General features: G+C 37.9%; 1 protein-coding gene across 3 annotated transcripts in view; it reads left to right on the top strand.

Moving 5' to 3' along the window:
- Positions 1-19,113, top strand: part of Nars2 (asparaginyl-tRNA synthetase 2, mitochondrial (putative)) — a 117,264-nt gene extending 98,151 nt beyond the window's left edge. For 2 of the 3 annotated variants that reach the window (XM_005379814.2, XM_005379816.2), the window contains 3 exons: positions 12,553-12,650; positions 14,855-14,881; positions 18,058-19,113. In XM_005379814.2, the coding sequence (XP_005379871.1) occupies positions 12,553-12,650; positions 14,855-14,881; positions 18,058-18,202 (270 nt within the window). In that variant the 3' untranslated portion in view covers positions 18,203-19,113. The remainder of the gene's footprint in view (positions 1-12,552; positions 12,651-14,854; positions 14,882-18,057) is intronic. The other variant, XM_005379815.2, reaches the window with a different exon arrangement.
- Positions 19,114-20,588: the final 1,475 nt, after the last annotated feature.

Below are 20,588 nucleotides of genomic sequence, written 5' to 3' on the forward strand. Positions count from 1 at the left end.
ACTGGATCCATGACTTCTCTTTCCTTCCCCCAACCACATTTGTCTGTCAGTATTCTCTGTTAATGAAAATTGTACTAGCCAGATACCTGAGTCGTCTTTGAATCTTTCTCTCTCTCACTTTGTATATTCAAGCTGTTACTAAATTGTCACTTTTACCTCCTAGATCCCAAATTCATTTGCTTCTTTTCATTTCTACATTTACCTTTTTAGATTTAAGATACATTCATTTTCTGCCTAGGCTACTCCAATAGCCTCTTAACTGCTCTTCCTACATCTACTCTCTGTTCACCCGAATCATTTCTCCTCATCTCACTGTAAGCTTTTAGAAAATGTGAATCTGATTATGTTATCTTCTATCTTGGGTTTTCAGTGATCTCTTATTGCTCCTAGGATAGAACCCAGAGTCCTTTATAAGGCCTCCAAGGCCAAGTATAATCTGGCTGTGCCTGCCCTCTCGCCCAAGTACTGTGCTTCATTTCGCTGTCTCTGCCACATCCACACCAGCCTTCTCCCATGACGTCAGACATGCAGTGCTACCTCTCATCTCCGAATCTCTGCACATGCTGTTCTTCAACCAAGCACAATCTTCCTCACCTAAGTAATGTTACTTACTCTTCAGGCTTAATCATTTCCTCAGAGGAACTGTTCATAACCCTCCATATTCAATTCAGAAACCTCTGTTAGGTGCTACAGTACCTTGTTAAGTTTCAGTAGCTAAAGCCACTTTTAATCCATCAGAACTTTCAGTGCAGTTATAATGTTGTATTTATATGTATGACTATTTAGTGACTCTTTCCTCTATGTCAGAAGATTTGAGGATCTTCTTTTCACTCACCAGTGTGTATATCCTTCATGCCTAGCACAGTGCCTGGGATGTACCAGGTACCTAATATCTATGTGAAGGATGGATGGATGGATGGATGAATGGATGAATGGATAGATGGATGGAGCCTAACATAGTTTTAAATATCTAATGGATGCATAGTAGCAACTTGATGTGCCAAAGATATTGATGAAATGCTAAGAAGAGCTTTTATTCTAAATTTTGTGAGTAATGGCAATGCAAGAAGAAAAATCTAATGGCCCTGGAGTCAGATACTCTTGGGTTTAAGTCCAAGGTCTGTATATTATAAACTTTATGATTGTGGATAAACCACTTAATCTCTTTGAATCTTAGTTTCTTGGTCTGTAAAAATGAAATGGTAATATTCCTGAGGATTAACTTGGCAATATATGAAAAGTATGTAGCAGAATGTTTGGGGTAATAATGTGAAGCTATATGTCATCCTCTAAATTGTAATAAAATCCTTATTGTGATAATATTATAATTTGTGTGTGAAATCACATCATAACATGCTATAACGTAAGAATCCTCAGAAGGTAGTTCCTCTCCTACACTGTACTCACACATACTCCTTACCTCTAGAAGTATCAGGAGGCCTTCATTATAGCATAGTCTCTGGTACTGTGGTCTCAAACCATGAAAACATTATAGTGGGACATTATTGTATTTCCATACCTTATATACTAATACATATATATAACATATATACTAATACATATACATTTATATATATATATATATATATATATGCTATAGCATATAGCATCTCATTCAGCTATTTAGTAAGCTATTTATATTAGCCATAAATTATATTCGCAAACTAGATTTCTTTTCAGTATACTTGTATAAGTGTCTGCCTCTACTCCATTATTTTTTTCAGTAGTGAATGCACAGACTTCAGGCAGATAACTAATTTCTGTATTTATGTTAGTAAGATTCTAATGACAGATTGCAGGAAGGTTTGTAGAGTTTCTGCAAGGAATACAGTGGTCTTTAAAGACAAAACAGGTGTGTTTCACAGCTCCTTTCTCTAGGGAATCGAAAGAGAAGGGTAAGAAAATATTTAACCTGCAGTTAGAACTCTGGGCCAAAGGTGATAAATAATAAAATCGTATGTTTCTTCAGTTAAAGATTTAAAAGTGAAGTTGTATATTATGGTATAACGACAAGTATAATATATATCTGCTGGTTCTGGGTTTGAAATCCACCTATCTTACTAGTTAGCTACACAATCTTAGGGCAGTTTCTTCAGTCATTGAGCCTCAATTTCTCCCTCTGTATTACCAGAAAGGTTGGTTAGATGATCTCTAAGTTAAGATTCTCTGATTTCATCTAGCCTAAGTCTTCTTCGCTGGCATATATAACTTGTAAATTGGGAAACATGTTTGATCACTTGAAAGGGACACATCATGGACCAATAAAATTAATCTAAACAAACATGTAACGGTGCAGTATGCCCCTAAGTCTAGGTCCCTGAGTAAACCTCCCAAAGTTAAATGGCAGATATTCAACTAAGAGCTTCATAGAGAAGGCATATGTGATTAGTAGCCCACGATGAGGTAGACCTGCATCACCAGGCATTTTAATTCTCACAGTGGTACTTCAATTACTTAGCAAACCAGAAAGGTTTAAGTATTTTATAGACAGTCAGTATAGTTAGCTATGAAATCAGCTTAGACAGGGGACCATACCCAAAGGATGTCTAAATGCATCTCCCTCGGCCTCAAACCAACAAAAATAGTGGTCATTGGAATCACCAATTTTCCTCATATCTAGGACTAATTAGATTCTGCTGGGAATTCATGTCAATGTTAAAAGTATGCACTTGTTCATTTTACATTGTTCCCTGGTTCCTGCTTGTGAAATATTTCGTAGAGGGAGATATATAGAGGAAAAATGTTTTTATGTGTGGGATAAATTTCAAAACTTTTGTTGCTGATCTGTTTCTCTGCATTTCGGTCTTCTCATTTCCTTAACCAAACAACTTGTTTATTTCAAACAGTTAAGATAAAAGTAAACATAGATGCCTTCTAAGGCTTCTGGTAAAATGAGAATGCAGAGGAAGCTGCAGTATTACAAAGAATAACAAAGAAAAGAAATTGATGAAGTTGAGATATTGTTTGTATCGTCTTATTTAACTAAGTAAGAAACTTTGCAGGATTGGAGAGGAAATAAAGTTAGGATTGTAGGCAAAATAAAATGGAAAAAAAAATTAATAAAGTAAATTAAACTTTTGAGGATTTGACCAGGTGTGATGGCACAGACCTGTAATTCCAACTATTCAGGAGACTGAGGCAGGAAGATGCCAGTTCCAAGCCAGCCTGGGAACTAGCAAAACCATATCTGAAAGTGAAATTTTAAAAAGGCTTCGTAGGATGTAGCTCAGTGCACCCTGGGTGCAGTCCCCAGGACTGCAGAAAGAGGAGTTGGCGGGGGAAACTTCTAAGATTCTGAACTGACATTATAAGAGTACATAGCGTGTGTCTACAGGCCCTTTGATCCCTTTCTTACTGAAAAGGCTTTTGCTTCTTAGTGCGGCAGTGACCTCACATGTACAAATCACACAGGTAGTTATGTAGCTCAGATAGAGTCAGAAATACAGTGTGTTTGGTGGCTTTGCTAGAACCCAACCTCATCTTTCAGGAATAAAATGTGTGGAGTGTCAGAAAAAAAAAAAAATGAAGAAAAATAAAACCCATGAAACTTAAGGTTTGCACCTGTACCCACCACTTAATCTTTCTTGGCCTCAATATTCTTGGAGAATCATAGTTAGTCTCAGTTGTTGACAGGGAAATTAAAACCACAGAAATACACCACTACATATAAATTAGAACGCTAAAATTAAAAAAAAAAAAAAAAAAAAAACTTGTGATTGCAATAGTTGGTAACAGTGTGAGGAAATGAAATTTTCATACACTACTGGTGGAAGTATATTGGCATAATCACTTTGGAAACTGTATGGCAGTATCTGTATTAGTCAGTTTTGCTTTATTACAAAGAAGTACCAGAGGCAGCTAACTTACAAAACTGAAATGCTTGTTTAGCTCACAATTTTGAAGGTTTGAAGGTTCAGATGCTAAGATTGGGAGGGGTATTGGTTTGGCCTCTGAACAGGCAGAACATATTGGCACATTGTGGTGGGAGCATGTGTGTGGCAAGTGGTCACATCTAGGCCAGGAGCAGTGACAAAAGGATAGGCGGGGCCAGGCTTGCCCCTTTTATAACAGCTTTCTCACAGGAACCGCCAGTAGAGTCCTCTGAGAAGAACTTTGTACCCCCAGTGACTAAGGATCCCTAGTAGGCCTCGTCTCCCAAAGGTTCCATGCCTTCCCAGCCCCATCTGGGGACCATGCCTCCAGTCGTAGTGTACCTTTGGGGGATACAAACCCTATTCAAATCATAGCACTGTCAAGCTGAATATTTGCATATTCTACAATCCAGTACTTCTATCAAAATGTATAACTCCCATCAAAATGTTTTCTCTTTTCAGAATGCATGTTCCCCACAATATTTACAAGACCGTTCAGAGCAACACTGTTTGTAATAGCCCAAAAGTGAGGGGATGGGGTAGCATCTACAGTATAATAAATAACTCAGTGTTACACAGCAATGAGAATAAATACTCAGCCAACACGTGCCCAGTGCATTTCCCCAGGGCTGGCGCTAATGAGCTGACCTTAATCAAAATAGCTAGAACCACAAGCCAACAGATGCAATGATGAAAGCAGTTGCTATTTAAAACAAAATGTTGCTACATGTATTCACGTGATGAATCTGAGAGATACAACTTCGAGTGAAACAAAGCCAAACACAGGAAAGTGTATACTGTGTGATACTATGTATCAAAAGTTGAAAAATAGATACCTTTTTACCCTGTAACACTGGTCAGGAAAGAGGTTATTTTTAGCAAGAGTAGTAAGGGAGAAAAGGCATGAGAAGGACTGTTTGAGGCAACCTTGTTCTGCTTCTTGATCTGCTTGATGATTTATGGTGTATTCATTTTATGACAGTTAACAGAACTATGTATTTGTATATTTTTTGTACATACTATAGTTGAATGAAGCAGTTTATTTTAAAAGGGAATATCATTCTTGTATCAACACAGGCTTGTGGAGGTCATATAAACTAATGTTTATAAAATGACTTTGCAAAGTAAAAATGTGAAAATATTAGAGAGCTGGGCATGGTAGTGCATGCCTACACTCCCAGTGCTCAGGAAACTGAGGCAGGAATATCACCCAAGTTCAGGGGCAGCCTGGCCTCCACATAGTATGTTCAAGGCCAGCCTGAACTATATAGTGAAACCCTGTCTCAAACTCCCTCCCCCAAAAATATGCATATATGTGGAAGAGATGAAGAATTATCCGTGGTAAAAATGGCTAGGCAAGATGGGAGCAAATTATGTAGAAGTTGAAATGCTAAAGATAGCACCGGCAGTGTACGTCTTTTCAGAAGATGGAAAAGTGGGATTAACCAAAACGGGTGATATACAGGACAGATTGGGAAGCAGCAGATTAAAGGCAAGTAGGCCAGTTAAGGGACTCCTACCATCTGGTAAGGGGAAGATGAGATCTGAGACTAAGTGGTGAGAGCAACAAAAAGGGAGAAAAAGAAGTAAATCTAGAAAAATATTCCCAAGAAGTAATCAATGAAATAAACTGAAATGGAGTAGTAGGGAGAGGTTACAGGTGATTCTCAGAGTGGGAACCTTAATTCTAAGAGTGGTGCTGTTTACATAAATGTTTTTCTGTCTCAAGGGGAAAACTCATATTTGAACGTGCGTGTAGCCCCCTGCTGATGTTTCTGCTGGGTTGCTGTCAAAAGCAAGGGCATGGGGTACCATCAACAGTAGATAGTGGTAGCATATTTATATATTGGGGCTACAACTTTCTGGGGACAGCAGGCAGAGGCACAAGGAGGCAGAGAAGGAGGGAGGAAAGAAGAGAGTGAGACGGGAGGGAGAGAGGAAGGAAACTACTTTGGCCATGAAGAGAAAGGATCATATATTTTGGAACAAGGTAAACATTCCATTCCTTTGAAGCCATTAATACCTTTACAAACTGTAGTATAAAACTGCTGCCTCTTTCAGGTTACAAAAGTAGTGAAATTGGCTCATCATCATTTTTCTAGGCCAGGTCCACTTTTAGGCATTGTTACCTACAGCCCTTCTGCACTTTCTCAGTGTTTCATGTGGAAGGTCTCTTCTTGTACCTAGGTGTTTATTTAGGAGCAAAATACTGTCCATCAGCAGTTAGAGCAAAAGTGCATACAGGCTAAGCCACAAACGTATTTCCTATGGCTTATGGAACATTCTTTTTCTTTTGATAATGATATGTCATGTTCCTCTATTATAAGTAGCAGCCTGTGAGAAAATGAATAAGAAGGTATCCAATTTGTGGTTTTTATCAGTATTTTTAAATGCTGAGCTAGGTGGGAAGGGTAGTAACAGAAAAGATAGTAAACTTTTTTCCTCCCTTTGAACTTGGCATGGAAAAGGTTATCTATCAAGGGCCTTATTCCTATTTAGCTTTTTTTTTTTTTTAACTCAAGATCTGGGTTTTATTTTCAGTACATTGATTGGAATCAAAGAGTCAGAGTCAGAAGGGAGTATTATAAATAGAAACCAGGGTTTGTTCAACTTGAATACCATCATGAACTATTTCTAGACAGCATACTGCTGCAGCTGTGTGACTTAAGCAAAATCAAAACTGTGCCCAGTGGAGGAAGATGTTCCCGGAAGCATTCTGGGCCTAGATCTACCCAAAGAGCTCTTTGTTTGCAGGCTTTGTTTAAGGTTAGGGAAGTACAGGAAAGTTATCTGCTGCCTCTTGTATGACCCGTGCTGGCAACTGAGAGGACAGAAGAATGAAAGGACAGCAATACTGGTCCTTCCACTTCTTTCAGATCTCTCAGATGCACAGTAGAGAACATTTAGTTACAAAAGTGCTCAGATTTACTCATCTGTAACATAACATTTCACTACTCAGCTGGTGAATTCTCTCACAAAAGATGTAGCTCTGCTGCCTGTTCTTTATAGTTCATTATTCCCAGTAACCACCAGTAACCAGCTATGCTAAGCATATTTTCTGGCCCTACCCTCTCTTTCAACCTCATATTTTTGCCATAAAATAAAAATGATTATTAATACTGAAGGACATTTAAAAATGCAAAGTCATGGCTGATTTTTGGCTGTGACTTGATGGAAATCCTAAGAAAAAAGCCTAGTAGAAGGGTGAATTGCTTTGGCTCTCCTGTGCCATTACTTATCACGTAGGTCACTCAGAAATAATCATAGATTAAAAACAGGTCTGATGGGTATACACCTGTAATCCCAGCACTCAGGAAGCTGAGGCAGGAGGATCACTGCAAGTTTGAGACCAGCTTGGGCTCCATAGTGAGTATAAGCCAGCCTGAACTACATAGCAAAAAAAACAAAACCAAACTATAACCATATCTCAAAAAACCAAACCAGAAAAAGTAATCATAAATAAAACTTAAGGGGCTGGGGATTTAGCTCAGCGGCAAAAAGCGCCTGCCTCGCAAGGGCAAGGTCGTGAGTTCGGTTCCCGGTACCGGAGAAAAACCAAAAAAAAAAAAAAAAAAAAAAAAAAAAATAAATAAATAAAACTTAAAAACATGTATAGGCAGGTATGCTTTTGGTCATTTAATTAAAAGATACAAGTGTTTCCTAAAGGGAAATGCAGAAACCTGCAGCTTTCTCACCAGAGGCAAGGGTGTGTGCCCTGACTGACTGGTTGAAGATGCACCCTAACAGTCTAGCTGTTTGGAAGCTATACATACAACAGCTTAAGGGGCAGAAAGGGTTCTGACAGTATGTTGGTTTCAGAGTCACCTTTGCAGATAGCGTTCTGGCTCTCTAAGCACACTGGAATTGGCTGGAAGGACCATTAGTGTCAAACACTATTAATGCTTTGTTGTGATCTCTACTACAACTTTCATGTACTGTATCTGTGAACCTTCCCCACTTTCCCTAATGGGGATTAATTCCTCCCATCTGTGTTGCCTGGTCAGTCTCAGCATCATATAAAGTAAGACCTACTAGCCTATAAGGCTGTAATCACTAGCAAATGGTTTAGCCAGCTTGCTCTGTCTGCCTCCCAATGCCTTGCAAGCACATAACCAAGTTTTTCTCATTACTTCCTCAAGATATTTGTCTGATTCCCTCCATGTTTTGCAATTTATACATATTAATGCATTTGTTACATCTGTATTAATGCAGTGTGTTACATCTGTGCCTGTTACCTCCACTAGAGACATTGGAGAAATAACTGATAACATTCTCTGCTTCCTAGCCCAGGTATCAGGGGAGACAAAAGTAGAAGAATCCTACTTGGGCCAGCCGTGGTGATTCATGTCTGTAATCCCATCTCTCTGGAAGGCTGAGCCAAGAGATCCACAAATTTGAGCCCAGCCTAGACAATTTAGCCACTTAGCAAAATCTGTCTTAAAATAAAAAATTAAAACTGTCAAGAAAAAAAAAAATGAAAGAAACTAAAAGATACAGAAATTTGAGAGGATCATTCTAGAGATCTTTTAAAAATTCAAGATTTTTTTTAATATTAGAAGAAAGGGCAGTTTTGTATATACAAAATATGTTCTTATTTGTAGTTGAGAAATACTATATGTAATTCCCAGAAAGTGGCAAACTAGATTGGAGTTTATAGTTATAAAGAAGAGCAGCAACTATTAGAATCTGATTTTGTTGAAGAGAAACTGAACCTAAGTAAAGTAGAAAAAAAGAATTTTTTTTTTTTTTTCCGCAATACCAGGGATCGAACTCACGACCTTGCGCTTGCTGGGCAGGCGCTGTGCCACTGAACTAAACCCCCAGCCCCAAAAAAGAATTTTGTATCAGCAAGAGAGATGAGCTTGAGGCCTGTGTTGATTTTTCTTCAGAGGTAAATCTGTACTTGATGAAAAAGGAATAGTACTGTTTGGTCATTGAACATTTACGAGGCACTGTAAAAGAATCCCCTTACTCTGAAGGACACATGTATTAAAAGGGAAATAATTTTACTGGTGTAAATTATAATTCTCAGTCAGGGATTATGATGTCCTCCTCTCTGTAGCCCGTAAGACATTCAGCAGTGTCTGGAGTCACTTTGGATTGTCACAGCTAAAGTAGTGTAACTGGCATCTGGTGGGTGGAGGCAGGTCGTGCTGCCAGGAATCCCACAATGGGCTGGGGCTGCAGCTTTGTGATAGAATACACACTTTGCATGTGCAAGGACCTTGGTTCAATCACTACCACTGCAAAAAGATAGATAGATAGATAGATAGGTAGATAGATAGATAGATATCCCAAAACTCAGTTCAGCCTTCACAACAAAGAACTATCTGACCAAAAATTGCTATTAATGCCGAGTCTGAGAAACTCTGTTGTAAGGTTCTGGGATTTTCTACAACTGCAGCCTAACTCAGCCTACCCTGACTGATACAGCAACTTGATTTTAATTTTACCTTAATTTTATAACAGCCAATGCAGAAATAGTTGAGCATACCAATTAGGTATTCTAGCAATTAGGAAGATAGACTTGGAAGAAATTGTAAATATATACACATATATCATACCAGGGGATAAGGTTTTGAAAATGTTGCTCAAAAGCTTCTAGTTCCACTATAGTAGCAGATATTTAAAATATATGAAAAGCAGAAAGAAAGGTTTAAAACCAGTGTGGTTATGCAGCAAATTCTCCAGTGAGCTCAAATACGAAAATAGAGGAGGTTTGTAATCTAAAGACAAAGGTCTTTTACACTCTTGTAGAAATGGGATTTTAAAAAACTAAGATCCAGGGGCTGGGGATTTAGCTCAGTGGCAAAGCGCCTGCCTGGCAAGCGCAAGGTCATGAGTTCAGTTCCCGGTACGGGGAAAAACCAGGAAAAAAAAAAAAAAAAAAAAACAAAAATAAAAAACTAAGATCCAAAGTTAACATAATCTAGGCCAGCAGAAAATGCTGAGATCCCAAAAGGTTTTTTGATTTGGGGGTTATGTTTGCAGCAAGACCAAACAAATGGATTTCTTATTTGATGCTTACGAACTACACAGAGATAGCACAGCAGCTCAGTAAGACTGCCCATCCGCACTGTCAGTGACCTCAGGCTTCATCTGCACCCGCTACTTCCTGTTCTCCTGTGATTGCCAATTCTTCAGCATCTTGAGGCAGTGGACCTTTTCAGCCCCAGTTTATAAGCTGCGTATGTTCTTACGGGATCAGAAGCAATAACTGCCTATGCTTGCTGCATGCAGTGACCCCTACTTTAAACCTTGGGAATGATTGTACCTGTCCCTCTTAATAGAGCTAAACAAAGTTGTAGTGCTGTTTCTAGGATACTGGTTCCCAATCTTTAAATATTTTCAATCAGAAGCCCTCTTGGTTGATTATTCTCTTCTAAACCTGATTATCTTTAATTCTAAATTCAAAACTCTGAATCTGGGCATGGTAGCACACACCTGTAATCCCAGCACTGGATTACCATGAGTTTAGGGCCAGTCTGGGCCACATAGGGAGTTTAAGGTCAGCCCGAACTCTATAGCAAGACCTTGTCTCAAAAAAAACAAGAAACAAAACGTTTAAAACTCTGAATTAAACGTAAGAGCAAACTCTTCACTGTGTGTCCCTGTACTCCTTTCATATTTACTTATGTTTCAAAGCAAGATAATGGGCCATAAAAATACCAATGTTGGCCTGGCATGGTGGTGCACATCTGTAATCCCAGCACTTGGGAGGCTGAGGCAGGAGGACTGCCATGAGTTCAAGGCTAGCCTGGGCTACATAGCGAGACCCTGTCACAAGAAAATAAGACCAAAAAAAATGTCATTGTTGCTCTGACCATAAAAACTCCATTTGGATGGATGAGAATTCCTTCATCATACTATTACAACTGTCTTGTCTACCTATCCGAAGTATTTGTTGGATTTCATTACCTGTTAACATGTCAGCGTTACCAAATCCACATTGTATATAAGCCGGACATTCAGCATAGGTACCCCAAGTTCATAGAAGAATTATGCCAAGCACTGGTGGCATGACAGTGATCTTCTTGTACAATCACCTTTTAGTCTTCACTGTTTTATTGAGAGGTAAGAGGCTTAGTAGAGGAATAAACCACTAGCGAAGTTCCATTCTCACTTTAATGCAGGCTAGCGGTAAGAATCTTACTTGATGTTTTCTCTGTGATATTCTTAGTTAATGAGGTGGGATATTAGCACTTAGAGCATATTAAATTATTTTTTGTCAGTACCAATTATTTGTAAAGTACATTTCAGTGAGAAATTCTGAAATCAGTACTAGGGTGATGGATTAATGGCAAGGGGAGACAAAATTTAAGATTTACAATATAACGTGACAGTTACAGATTGAAATGTATTTTATAGATTCCTAGTTTTTTATTTGTTGCATTGAATTAGTTTTATATTGTCAGAGTATTGGGCTTAAAAAAAAAAAAAAAAAAAAAAGGCCCCCAAAGAATTGAGAAGTCACAGAGTAATACAGAGAGCAAATCAACATTCTTTTTTTTTTTAGAGAGGGCCTTGCTATGCAGTTCAGGCTAACCTTGAGTTCATTTTGTAGCCCAGGCTGGTCTCAAATTCACAACGACCCTCCTGCCTCAGCCTCCCGAGTGCTGGGATTACAGGCATGGGCCACTACGCCTGGCTAAATCAACATTCTTAAAGAATTAAATATTACTAAAATATCAAGCTGCCATTTTACTCTATTAAAAAGCTTTTTATGTTTTCTGACAAAAGTGTGTTACATCTTCATTATAGAAAAATAAGAAGATACAAATAAAAGAAAAACTTGTAAATTCACACTCTGGTCACAGTGGCTACACAATTAACACCACATTATGTTTACACCTTCTCATGTCCGTGCCTAAAACTTATCTAGTAGCCCCTTGTTGATGCACACTTGAAGTTTTTTTTTCTTGTAACACTGTGGTAAACATCCTGTGTGAATCTTTTTTTGTGTGTCTGATTGTTTTGTTAGGACCAGTTCCTAGAACTGCTTTTGCTGACTGAAAGGATGTTGCGCGTAAGCTGTTGATTGTCTGTTGCCCAACTGCTGACCAACACAGGCTATAGCGAGTCTTATCATTCTCTTACGCACATAGTTTACGTTGTCTCTTTTTATCTTTACCAAGGTCTAAAACACCAAGATGCTGTTTCATTGTTTTAATTTGTACTTACTTGATTAATAATCAGAATTTGCTGTATGACATAATAAAAGACTACAAATTAATGAAATCTCTTTATTGTAGGAGTTGAGAGTATAACTCAGTGGCAGAGCATGTGCTTAACATGCACAAGGCCTAAGTTCAACCTCAACACCAAAATAAATGTATACATACATACATACATCTGTCTATCTCATTGCCATGTCATTTAGGAGGGAAGAAAAACGTACACACACATGACTGTTCAACAGAAAGAACAGTTATGACGCTTCAAAACAGCCAGCTGTTAAAATAGTCCACATATGAAGTATTTTTACTGACGTAGGAAAAGTATTAGATATTTGATATTGACACAGAGTACATGAGCAAATCAAGTGAGAAAGATCCTGGTAAGCAGTGAAAAGCCAATTGTAAAATCATTTTTTAAAACATACGCTTACTTGAGAAACTACTGTTGGAATCACTTGAAAATATAATGCTATTTATGTTACTTTTTTTTATTTCCTTTCTAGGTTGCTGCTGTTGATCTTCTGGTACCTGTAGTTGGGGAGCTTTTCGGTGGCAGCCTCAGGGAGGAACGGTACCATCTCTTAGAGCAGCGACTGGCCAGGTACTGGTCAAACCTACAAAAAAACATACCTCACAAACCAGGGTGAAGCACACAGAGTAGTTCTAGCAAAGTATCAGAAAAGCACTTGAGTCCCACACCAGACACATGGGATCTCGGATTCCACATGACCGTGAGCAAGGTGTTTCTAACCTCTCTGAGCGCCCCCACCTTTTTTAGTAATGTTTGCAGTACACAACACATCTTAATTATTTTTACGTTCCTTTCCCCTTAAATATTACATGGTTTTGTCACTGGGTTGGATCTGTGGTCCCTAATGCAGAAATACAGAACTTCACCCACTTTTTAAAAATAAATTTGCAGGTTCACTGACTCCTCTTGTGGAAAAAGAATTTCCAGGATGCCTCAGTGAAAGAGACGTGAGAAGATTTAGGACAGACAGAGATACAGGACACATTCAAAGAATAAAGTTCAGGTGCTCAGAGAAATGAGACACTGAACTTCCCTTTCTGAAAGACTGGAACTGTGACAAGAAACAAGCCCACAACAGAATTTGCCTTCTATCTATAAATGCCTCTCCCTTCAGAAAGTAGTTTTTCAAACCTTCATAAAAGGAAGAGGTAGATTTCTCCCTCAAAGCTTGTCTACATTTTCCTCCTACCTGTGCTCTTTTTTTATGGATTCTTACTCATGAATGGCAGACTCCCACTGGGACATAAAGACAGACTTAAGCAGGAAAAGGATAAAGACAGAAAAAGAAAACTACTAAAAATATCTGCGAAACTAATGTTTAAAATAAGCAGATTTCCCTCCTCAGGTTCTCTACTATGTACAGGTCTTGGTTTAGCTCTTTGAATAACTTTAACTTTCCATTTGAGACCTTGGAAATGAATCCATAAACACATAAAAAATGTTTTGGAGAAGGGAAGTAGGGAATCATGTTTCTAATTGAACTACCACTCCTGTGTATCCATGGTTTGCCAACAAACCACAATGACTTCCTAAACTAACCGAGGTTATAAACCTCTGTTTTCCATGATTTCCACTTTTCCTTGCCAGACTTAAAAAAAAAAAAAAAAAAAGTTCCCACATCTGTATGCTTAATCCTTCTCTCCAGATAGTACTAGGTTTCATCATAACTGGAAAAGCCATAATTTCTTGAAAATACGCTGTTATACTAGCCACTTGTAAGGCCTTCTTTTCCAAATGGACAGATGCTTTAGAAGTTACGCGTTTCCAAGATCCCAACCTGTAAATCTGTTGGGTAACTTAGTTTTATAATCACAGCCTTTTGAGCTGCTCTGTTGCCTTGGACTCCATAAGAAAGGGGGTGGGTAGGTTCTGAGAAGACGACCTTATCGCTTCTTCACCACCTCTGTACAACTACCATAGTGTTTGGAAGTCATGGGAAAGGTGTGGAATTGAAGTAAAGGTCAGACTCTTTAGTTGGAAAGAATTTGATCATCCTCTGGAGTTTTTTTTAAAGTACAATAAAAATTACACGTGGCAAGAAACCTCATCTGTTGAAAGATTAATTGGCCTGTTTTCTTTGCTTGCTTCCTTCCTTCAGGAAACCTTTCCTCATAACATCAAAATTTTACCTAATATCCGACTTTATCTTTCCTAATGAAGTAGAGAAGTATTTTCCTATCTCAGGGGTCTGTCTGTGGCTACTGGTCATGTTCTCTCTAATTTTATATATTTAAATTTTTCAGTGTCCCTATCATTTCAGATACAGTTTGGTTCCCAAACACTAAAGGACTGAGATAAATTTTAATGAGCACTGAGAGCCTAAAATTTGTCACATTTCTTAAATGAGACAAGAACCAAGTTGCAACAGTATAAGGAAGGCACCCTCAGAATTTGTATTATTCTTTCAGTGTTGCAGAATGAAAGTTGTATCCATTTGTCCTACTCTCTGTGGGCCTCCCCACCACCTTAACTAGTAATAATAGTGCTTTTTTTCTGTAACTGGACAATAAGTTCATCTCAGATGAATCACATCTTTAGGGTTCTGTCTTCATGTTAAAGCATTTATTGTCTTTACCATTTATTTCACGTAGGTTGGGTGATTAAGTTTACTGTAAAATTGCAGCTTCTTGACTCTACTGCCTGTTACTGGAGAGCACAGGATATATCGTGCACTTCTTTATACAGAGCTCTTTGCACACAATCCACAATAAATATTTCGTGGTTCATATCTTATTGCCATTGCTTGAAACAATTCTGTTATTTTCTTTTTACAGATCAGGACTTACAGAAGCCTACCAATGGTAAGAATGTGGCCCTTAGTGATATTTATTCTAGCACCTGTCTTAATGTTACATAGATTTTTTTATTCTTATTCTGAAGACCCTGTGGAAGAGTGTTAAGGACTAAACAGGAGTCTCCAAAGAATGCTTGCTCTCTTTAAGTCCTTGTAAAATACTAAAAATAATGATTACCATTTAATTATCACTTATTGTGAGTCAGATAACTATGTTAACATTTGTGTGTATACTATCTCATGTAATCTTTGCCATACTCTGAGTGACAAGTACTTTTATTACCCCTCTAAGCCTAAGGTTCAGATAGGTGAGTAATCAAGATCTCACAGAAGTAGGCAGCTGAAAATTGATCACTGAATCAAAAACTTCTGGCCCCAACCATTATACTTCAGTTTCTCTATGTGTGAAATTAGAAATTTGAATTTAGGGCTGGGGATATAGCTTAGTGGCACAAGGGCCTGCCTGGCAAACGCAAGGTCCTGAGTTTGATTCCCAGTACCAAAAAAAAGGAAATGAAACTTGAATTTTCTAAGAATTATACAAATCTGAGCTACTTAGATGTATGTGCTCATACATTCACTTCCCTAAGGTGGTTCTAGTCTTCTTTCTGCAGAGCCTTTCTTCAGGTCTTTCCCAATAGAGAAAAATGATTTATTTATACTTCTGTAATCACATTCCTTTCAAATCTTGGTATAGCAATATCAACAATATCAGTAATCTGTTGCCATCCTCAGGAGGAGGAATAGACAAATGACACATTTGACTTGGTAATGAAAGGGTTAGATTTCAGAGGTGCTAAACTCAAGTTCAGGTAATGGCCTTTAATGCCTTACAGCTACCAGTAATGACCTTAGGCACACTTCATCTCTCTTAGAACCTTGATTTCCATGGTGGTAAAAGGAATGATAATCCCTGATTGACAGGGTTGTGAGAATGGAAAGAAATAATCTAGGTGGGAGATGCACACTGTGTGGACGCTCAGTAAGTGCTAGTTTCCTGCCTCCTGTCCCCCTTTGTTCTGAGTCTTGCTCCTGAGCAGAAAAGCCTGACTGAGCAAACATACGCACTTTTTCTTTGGATTCCTTCTGCCTGTGAGATAATACTCATAATGTGTAAAAACTAGTTTAACTTAATAAAAGGTGTATTGGTGGTTAATAGTAAGGGCTTTTCTGGTTTTTATTAGTCATTTCATTACTATCCTTTTCCCAGCTGAAGTTTTCACACTTAGAATCTCCAAATATAAGTATCTATGGTTTGAATTTGTAATTTGTATTTCTTTTTACATGGTAATCATAGTATAGGTAAAAGAGATCTTAGAAGGGCTGGAGCTGTGCCTGAACTGTGTAGTACTTGCCCAGGTTGAGCAAAGCCCTGGGTTCAATCCCCGTACTGTTTAAAAAAAGACCTTAGAAATCTCCAAGCCTATGATCTGTACTAGTCTTCATTCTGTGAGTAGCAACACCAGGTGTCTAAGAATGTACTCACTTCCTATCTCTACATGCCATATGCAAATAAAATCTGTAACTAGTTGTACAAACTTTGTAGTATCTCTTCTATAGCTGTTCACCCTAGAATCAGTTAACAACAATCATATATATAATGTATATGAGAGGTTTTTTTTCTTAGAAGTGGATTTTTCCATCTATCAAACTGATAAACTGAATCCGCTGCTGAATTCAGTTTGTAGACATTCTTGTCAGAGTTTTGCCATCTGTGTATGAGAAATTTAGAAACATGTGAAACTATCATTGGACTTCCAGCAGCAAGCTCAGATGCTGCAGGTGTTTATGACAAGGGGTTTGGTGTGCCTTTCATCTCATTTTGTCACTGAACCAAAGTGTATCCTGTCCCTGTGCCTTGTAAAGTTAAAGTGAATTCAACTATTAAATATTTTAATTATTCAAGACTTCCATTATTCCTCATTGTTCTTACTAAGCTGAAGTTTTATACTAAATGATCTCTGTCATCGTGATCCCTTACCTAATTCTAGCTTTTCTAGTTTCAGTTCATCTTTTATTTTAGAAAAATACACACAACACTTAACTCTCTAAGATACCCATATATCTAGGCATTATAATAGTAGGGAAACAGATGATAGATGGTCTTTATGTCAGAGGAACCAAGGGATCACCAGCTGTGGAGCTTAATTCTTATTTTACAAATCAGCTCAGAACTGATTTTACAAATCATTCAAGAAGCTATTTTTAAAAAGCTATAAAGTTACTTGATTTGTGTTCAAGAATTTCTATACCAAATGACATAATTAAAATATTTCCAGTTTTCCTTTTCTTCCTAAAATCTTCTTACCCCATGCTAGTTTACTAGACACTGAAGTTTGGTCATGCCTGTACCATTTCTAAGCCATGTAGTCTTAGGGAGGAATAGAGCATACATGCATGGATGGGCATTAGAGGCTGTGTAGTCTGCCAGAAAAATTCCCCTAGGTATCCTCTCAGGGCCAGAAGCAGAGAACTGTACTTCTATTTCTCTATAGCGCTCAAGAATGTATTTTGGTCCCTTCAAGCAATCAACTTTCATTTAATAAGCCTGTACTTTGGAACATTCTCTAAAGATAAAAGATTGATTGAGAACAAAGGGTGCCCCCCATGTGTGGTTTACAGTCTAATCTTTTTGTAATGTACCAGACAAAACTCTTCATTCTCCTCTGTGTCTTGAACAGTATGATTTGGTGAGAGTGGGGGAGCATTTGTTTTAACATTCCCAGAAATAGAAGAGAAATACATTTTTAAGAAAACTAGTAAAGCTGTTAAAAAAAAAAAAAAACCTTTAAAGCCTCATAGAGAAAGTTTTTTGTACAAGAAGGCCTAAATAACTTGAAAAAGGCCGGGGATATAGCTCAGCTGCACAAGTGCCTGCCTGTAAAGCACAAGGTCCTGAGTTTGATCTCCGGTACCAAAAAAAAAAAAAAAAACTTGAAAAAGTGACCAAAGTGCACGACTGCATAACAGGATCTACTGCTGCTTGTCTGAGTGACTTTGGATAGATACATCACTTTAACTTCTCCATTTCCATTATCTCTGTGAAGGGGAAAGATTGATGTGCTCTACCACAATGATGCAGATCATAACAAATGAGTACAAAATGTTTTTGAAACATAATATTGTAATCATAACATTTCAACTCAGGTTGCTTACAGATGATGACTCTGTTTTTAAAAATAGGTATCTGGACCTTCGTCGCTTTGGATCTGTGCCACATGGAGGTTTTGGGATGGGATTTGAGCGCTACCTGCAGTGCATCTTGGGAGTTGACAATATCAAAGATGTTATCCCCTTTCCAAGATTTACTCATTCGTGTGTTTTATAACTGACAATTTGGTTAATGAATAGTGCCCTGGGACAGAAGCACTATACATGTATATGCCTTTAAAACTGCTTTTTTGAATTTTAGAAATGTGGACTTCAGCACATAATTACTCCTCCATAAGATACAAGGTATGGAAAGTAAAAGTGATCGCACTTTTCTTATAAAGCCAAGGGCATTGCATGGAAAAATGATCTCCCTCTGGAAGAGATACTTACAGCAAGTGGACTTTCAGATCTGTTACTTCAGTTAAGAAAAAAGGAAGTAACCAAGCGTATTTCCCAGCTCCTGGGGGACTGAGGCAACATCACTTGAGCCCTGGAGTTCCAGGCCAGCCTGAGCAACATAGCAACACCCATCTGAAAAAAGAAGAAAAGAAGAAATTGAACTAGATAAATGGTCTCCAAAGTCTCTTCAAACTCCAAGCAAGATGAAACAGTATATTTTACTTTGTCTTTATTTGGTAGACACTTGCTTCTGTAACTTTTGAGAATCAGTAGGTAAAGATGAAATATTGTTACATTTTTTTCTCCCTTGCTACTTAACCTGTGATTAAATGCCTATTTTATTCTCAGTGCTTTATTAAACTTAACAGAAGAAAATACTCTTTTTTAGGGTCTTAGTTAATTAAGCTGCTATTGTGAACTAAAGTCATCTTTCCTTGGTCTCAGTGAAAAAAACAATAACATAATAACTGTTGATCTTTAATTATAAAAGTTGATAAGGTCTGACTCAAAATTTAAGTGTTAGAGACTTGGCAGGTAAATATCCTTTACATTGTTTCCATTGTTTCGGGGATTGTGTTATGTCTTTTTTTTTTTAATATGGACTTCATTGAGTTGATATTTTGATAATCTGCAACCTAGATAATTTATACTACTAAAATTTTAATAAACTTGAAATGAGAAAAAAAAGTTAATGAGGTATTGCATTATTTAAAGTCTATAATCATTGTTCTACGTATTTTATACTAGATATTTGTAACTTCTCTAATAGTTAATAGAATAAAATTTAAAAATAGATCCGTATGAAAGAATTTTTTTTGTTGAGGCAGGGTTTTACTGTGTAATTCAGACTGGCTTTGAATTTACTATGTAGCCCAGGCTGACCTCAAACTCACAGTGACCCTATAACCTCAGCTTCCCAAGTGCTGAGATTACAGGCACGCACCAGCACAACTGGTTGAAAAAAAGTTGTTTTGAAAATTTTCTTCATCCTTTCTCAGTATAATTGGGGAGAAAGATATCTTTAATCCAAGATAGAAATGGCAATATGGCTAAACCTAAAGAATTGATAATTCTGGAGTCCAAAAGTGCCGTGGCCTACTAGAATGAGATTCAGGAGTTCAAGTCAACCTGACAGTTCTGGTGTTTTAGACAGTCTCCTTACTCTCTATGAGCTCAAGTGTCATTTTCTTCCCAGAGTTCATACAGTAATTACATGAATGTGTGTGTGTGTGTGTGTGTGTGTGTGTAAAATAACTGATGCTGGGACCAGGCACAGTGATGCATGCTTCTAATCCCAGATACTCAGGAGACTGAGATGGGAGGATCACAAATTCGAGACCAACCTGGACACCTTAAAGAGACCCCATTTCAAAATAAAAATTATACAAGGATTGGAGATATGGCTTAGTTGTAGGACACCTGTCTAGCATATTAGTGAACTTTCCCATTGCTGCATACAGTATCCAACACCCATATCTTAAAGAAAGAGAGGTTTGATTTGGCTTATGATTTCATTGCATCATCAGCTGGCCCCAAGGAAGAAAGATCATGGGGAAAGGGAAGCAAAGATGCTTAGTTCATGGTGGCCTCAAGGCAAAGCAGGGAAACAGTGCAGAGGGGAAGGGGTGAAGGACCAGATGAAGACCCCTCAGCCACACCTCCATGACTCACCTAGACACACCTAGAGGTATTCACAAAACTTGAGGGCAGATCCCAAAGCCAGTGAAGTTGAAACTGCATCCTAACTATGAAACGTAGCATGCACAAGGCCCTGAATTCAAAGCCCAGTACCAGAGAAGGGAAAAAGTGCTTAGGTTATTTTTTGATGAGTATGAACATACTCCTGTGCTTAGCATAATTGAAAATCAAACAGCTAAAAAGAAGTAAACTTCAGAACCTTATGGTTGGAAGACATCTGAGTGATTGTCAGGGTTGACTTTTTTTTTCCTTGATGCATTTTTTTTTTTCTTAGTCCATGTTTGCCATACGTAGTGATCACATTCATTGTGAGGAGTTGGTGCACACTACATATCACACCTTAATCCACTTCTTAGCTCCTTCCCCTCTCTTCCCTCCCAGCTGCATTTTTCCCTACCCTCCCTCCAGTTCTTTTTTTCTATTGTCTTTTATTTTACTCTTAATTTATATTTTGAGGTTCTCAA

This window comes from Chinchilla lanigera, unplaced genomic scaffold (assembly GCF_000276665.1).
Source record: "Chinchilla lanigera isolate Chin_1 unplaced genomic scaffold, ChiLan1.0 scaffold00013, whole genome shotgun sequence".
NCBI lineage: Eukaryota > Metazoa > Chordata > Mammalia > Rodentia > Chinchillidae > Chinchilla > Chinchilla lanigera.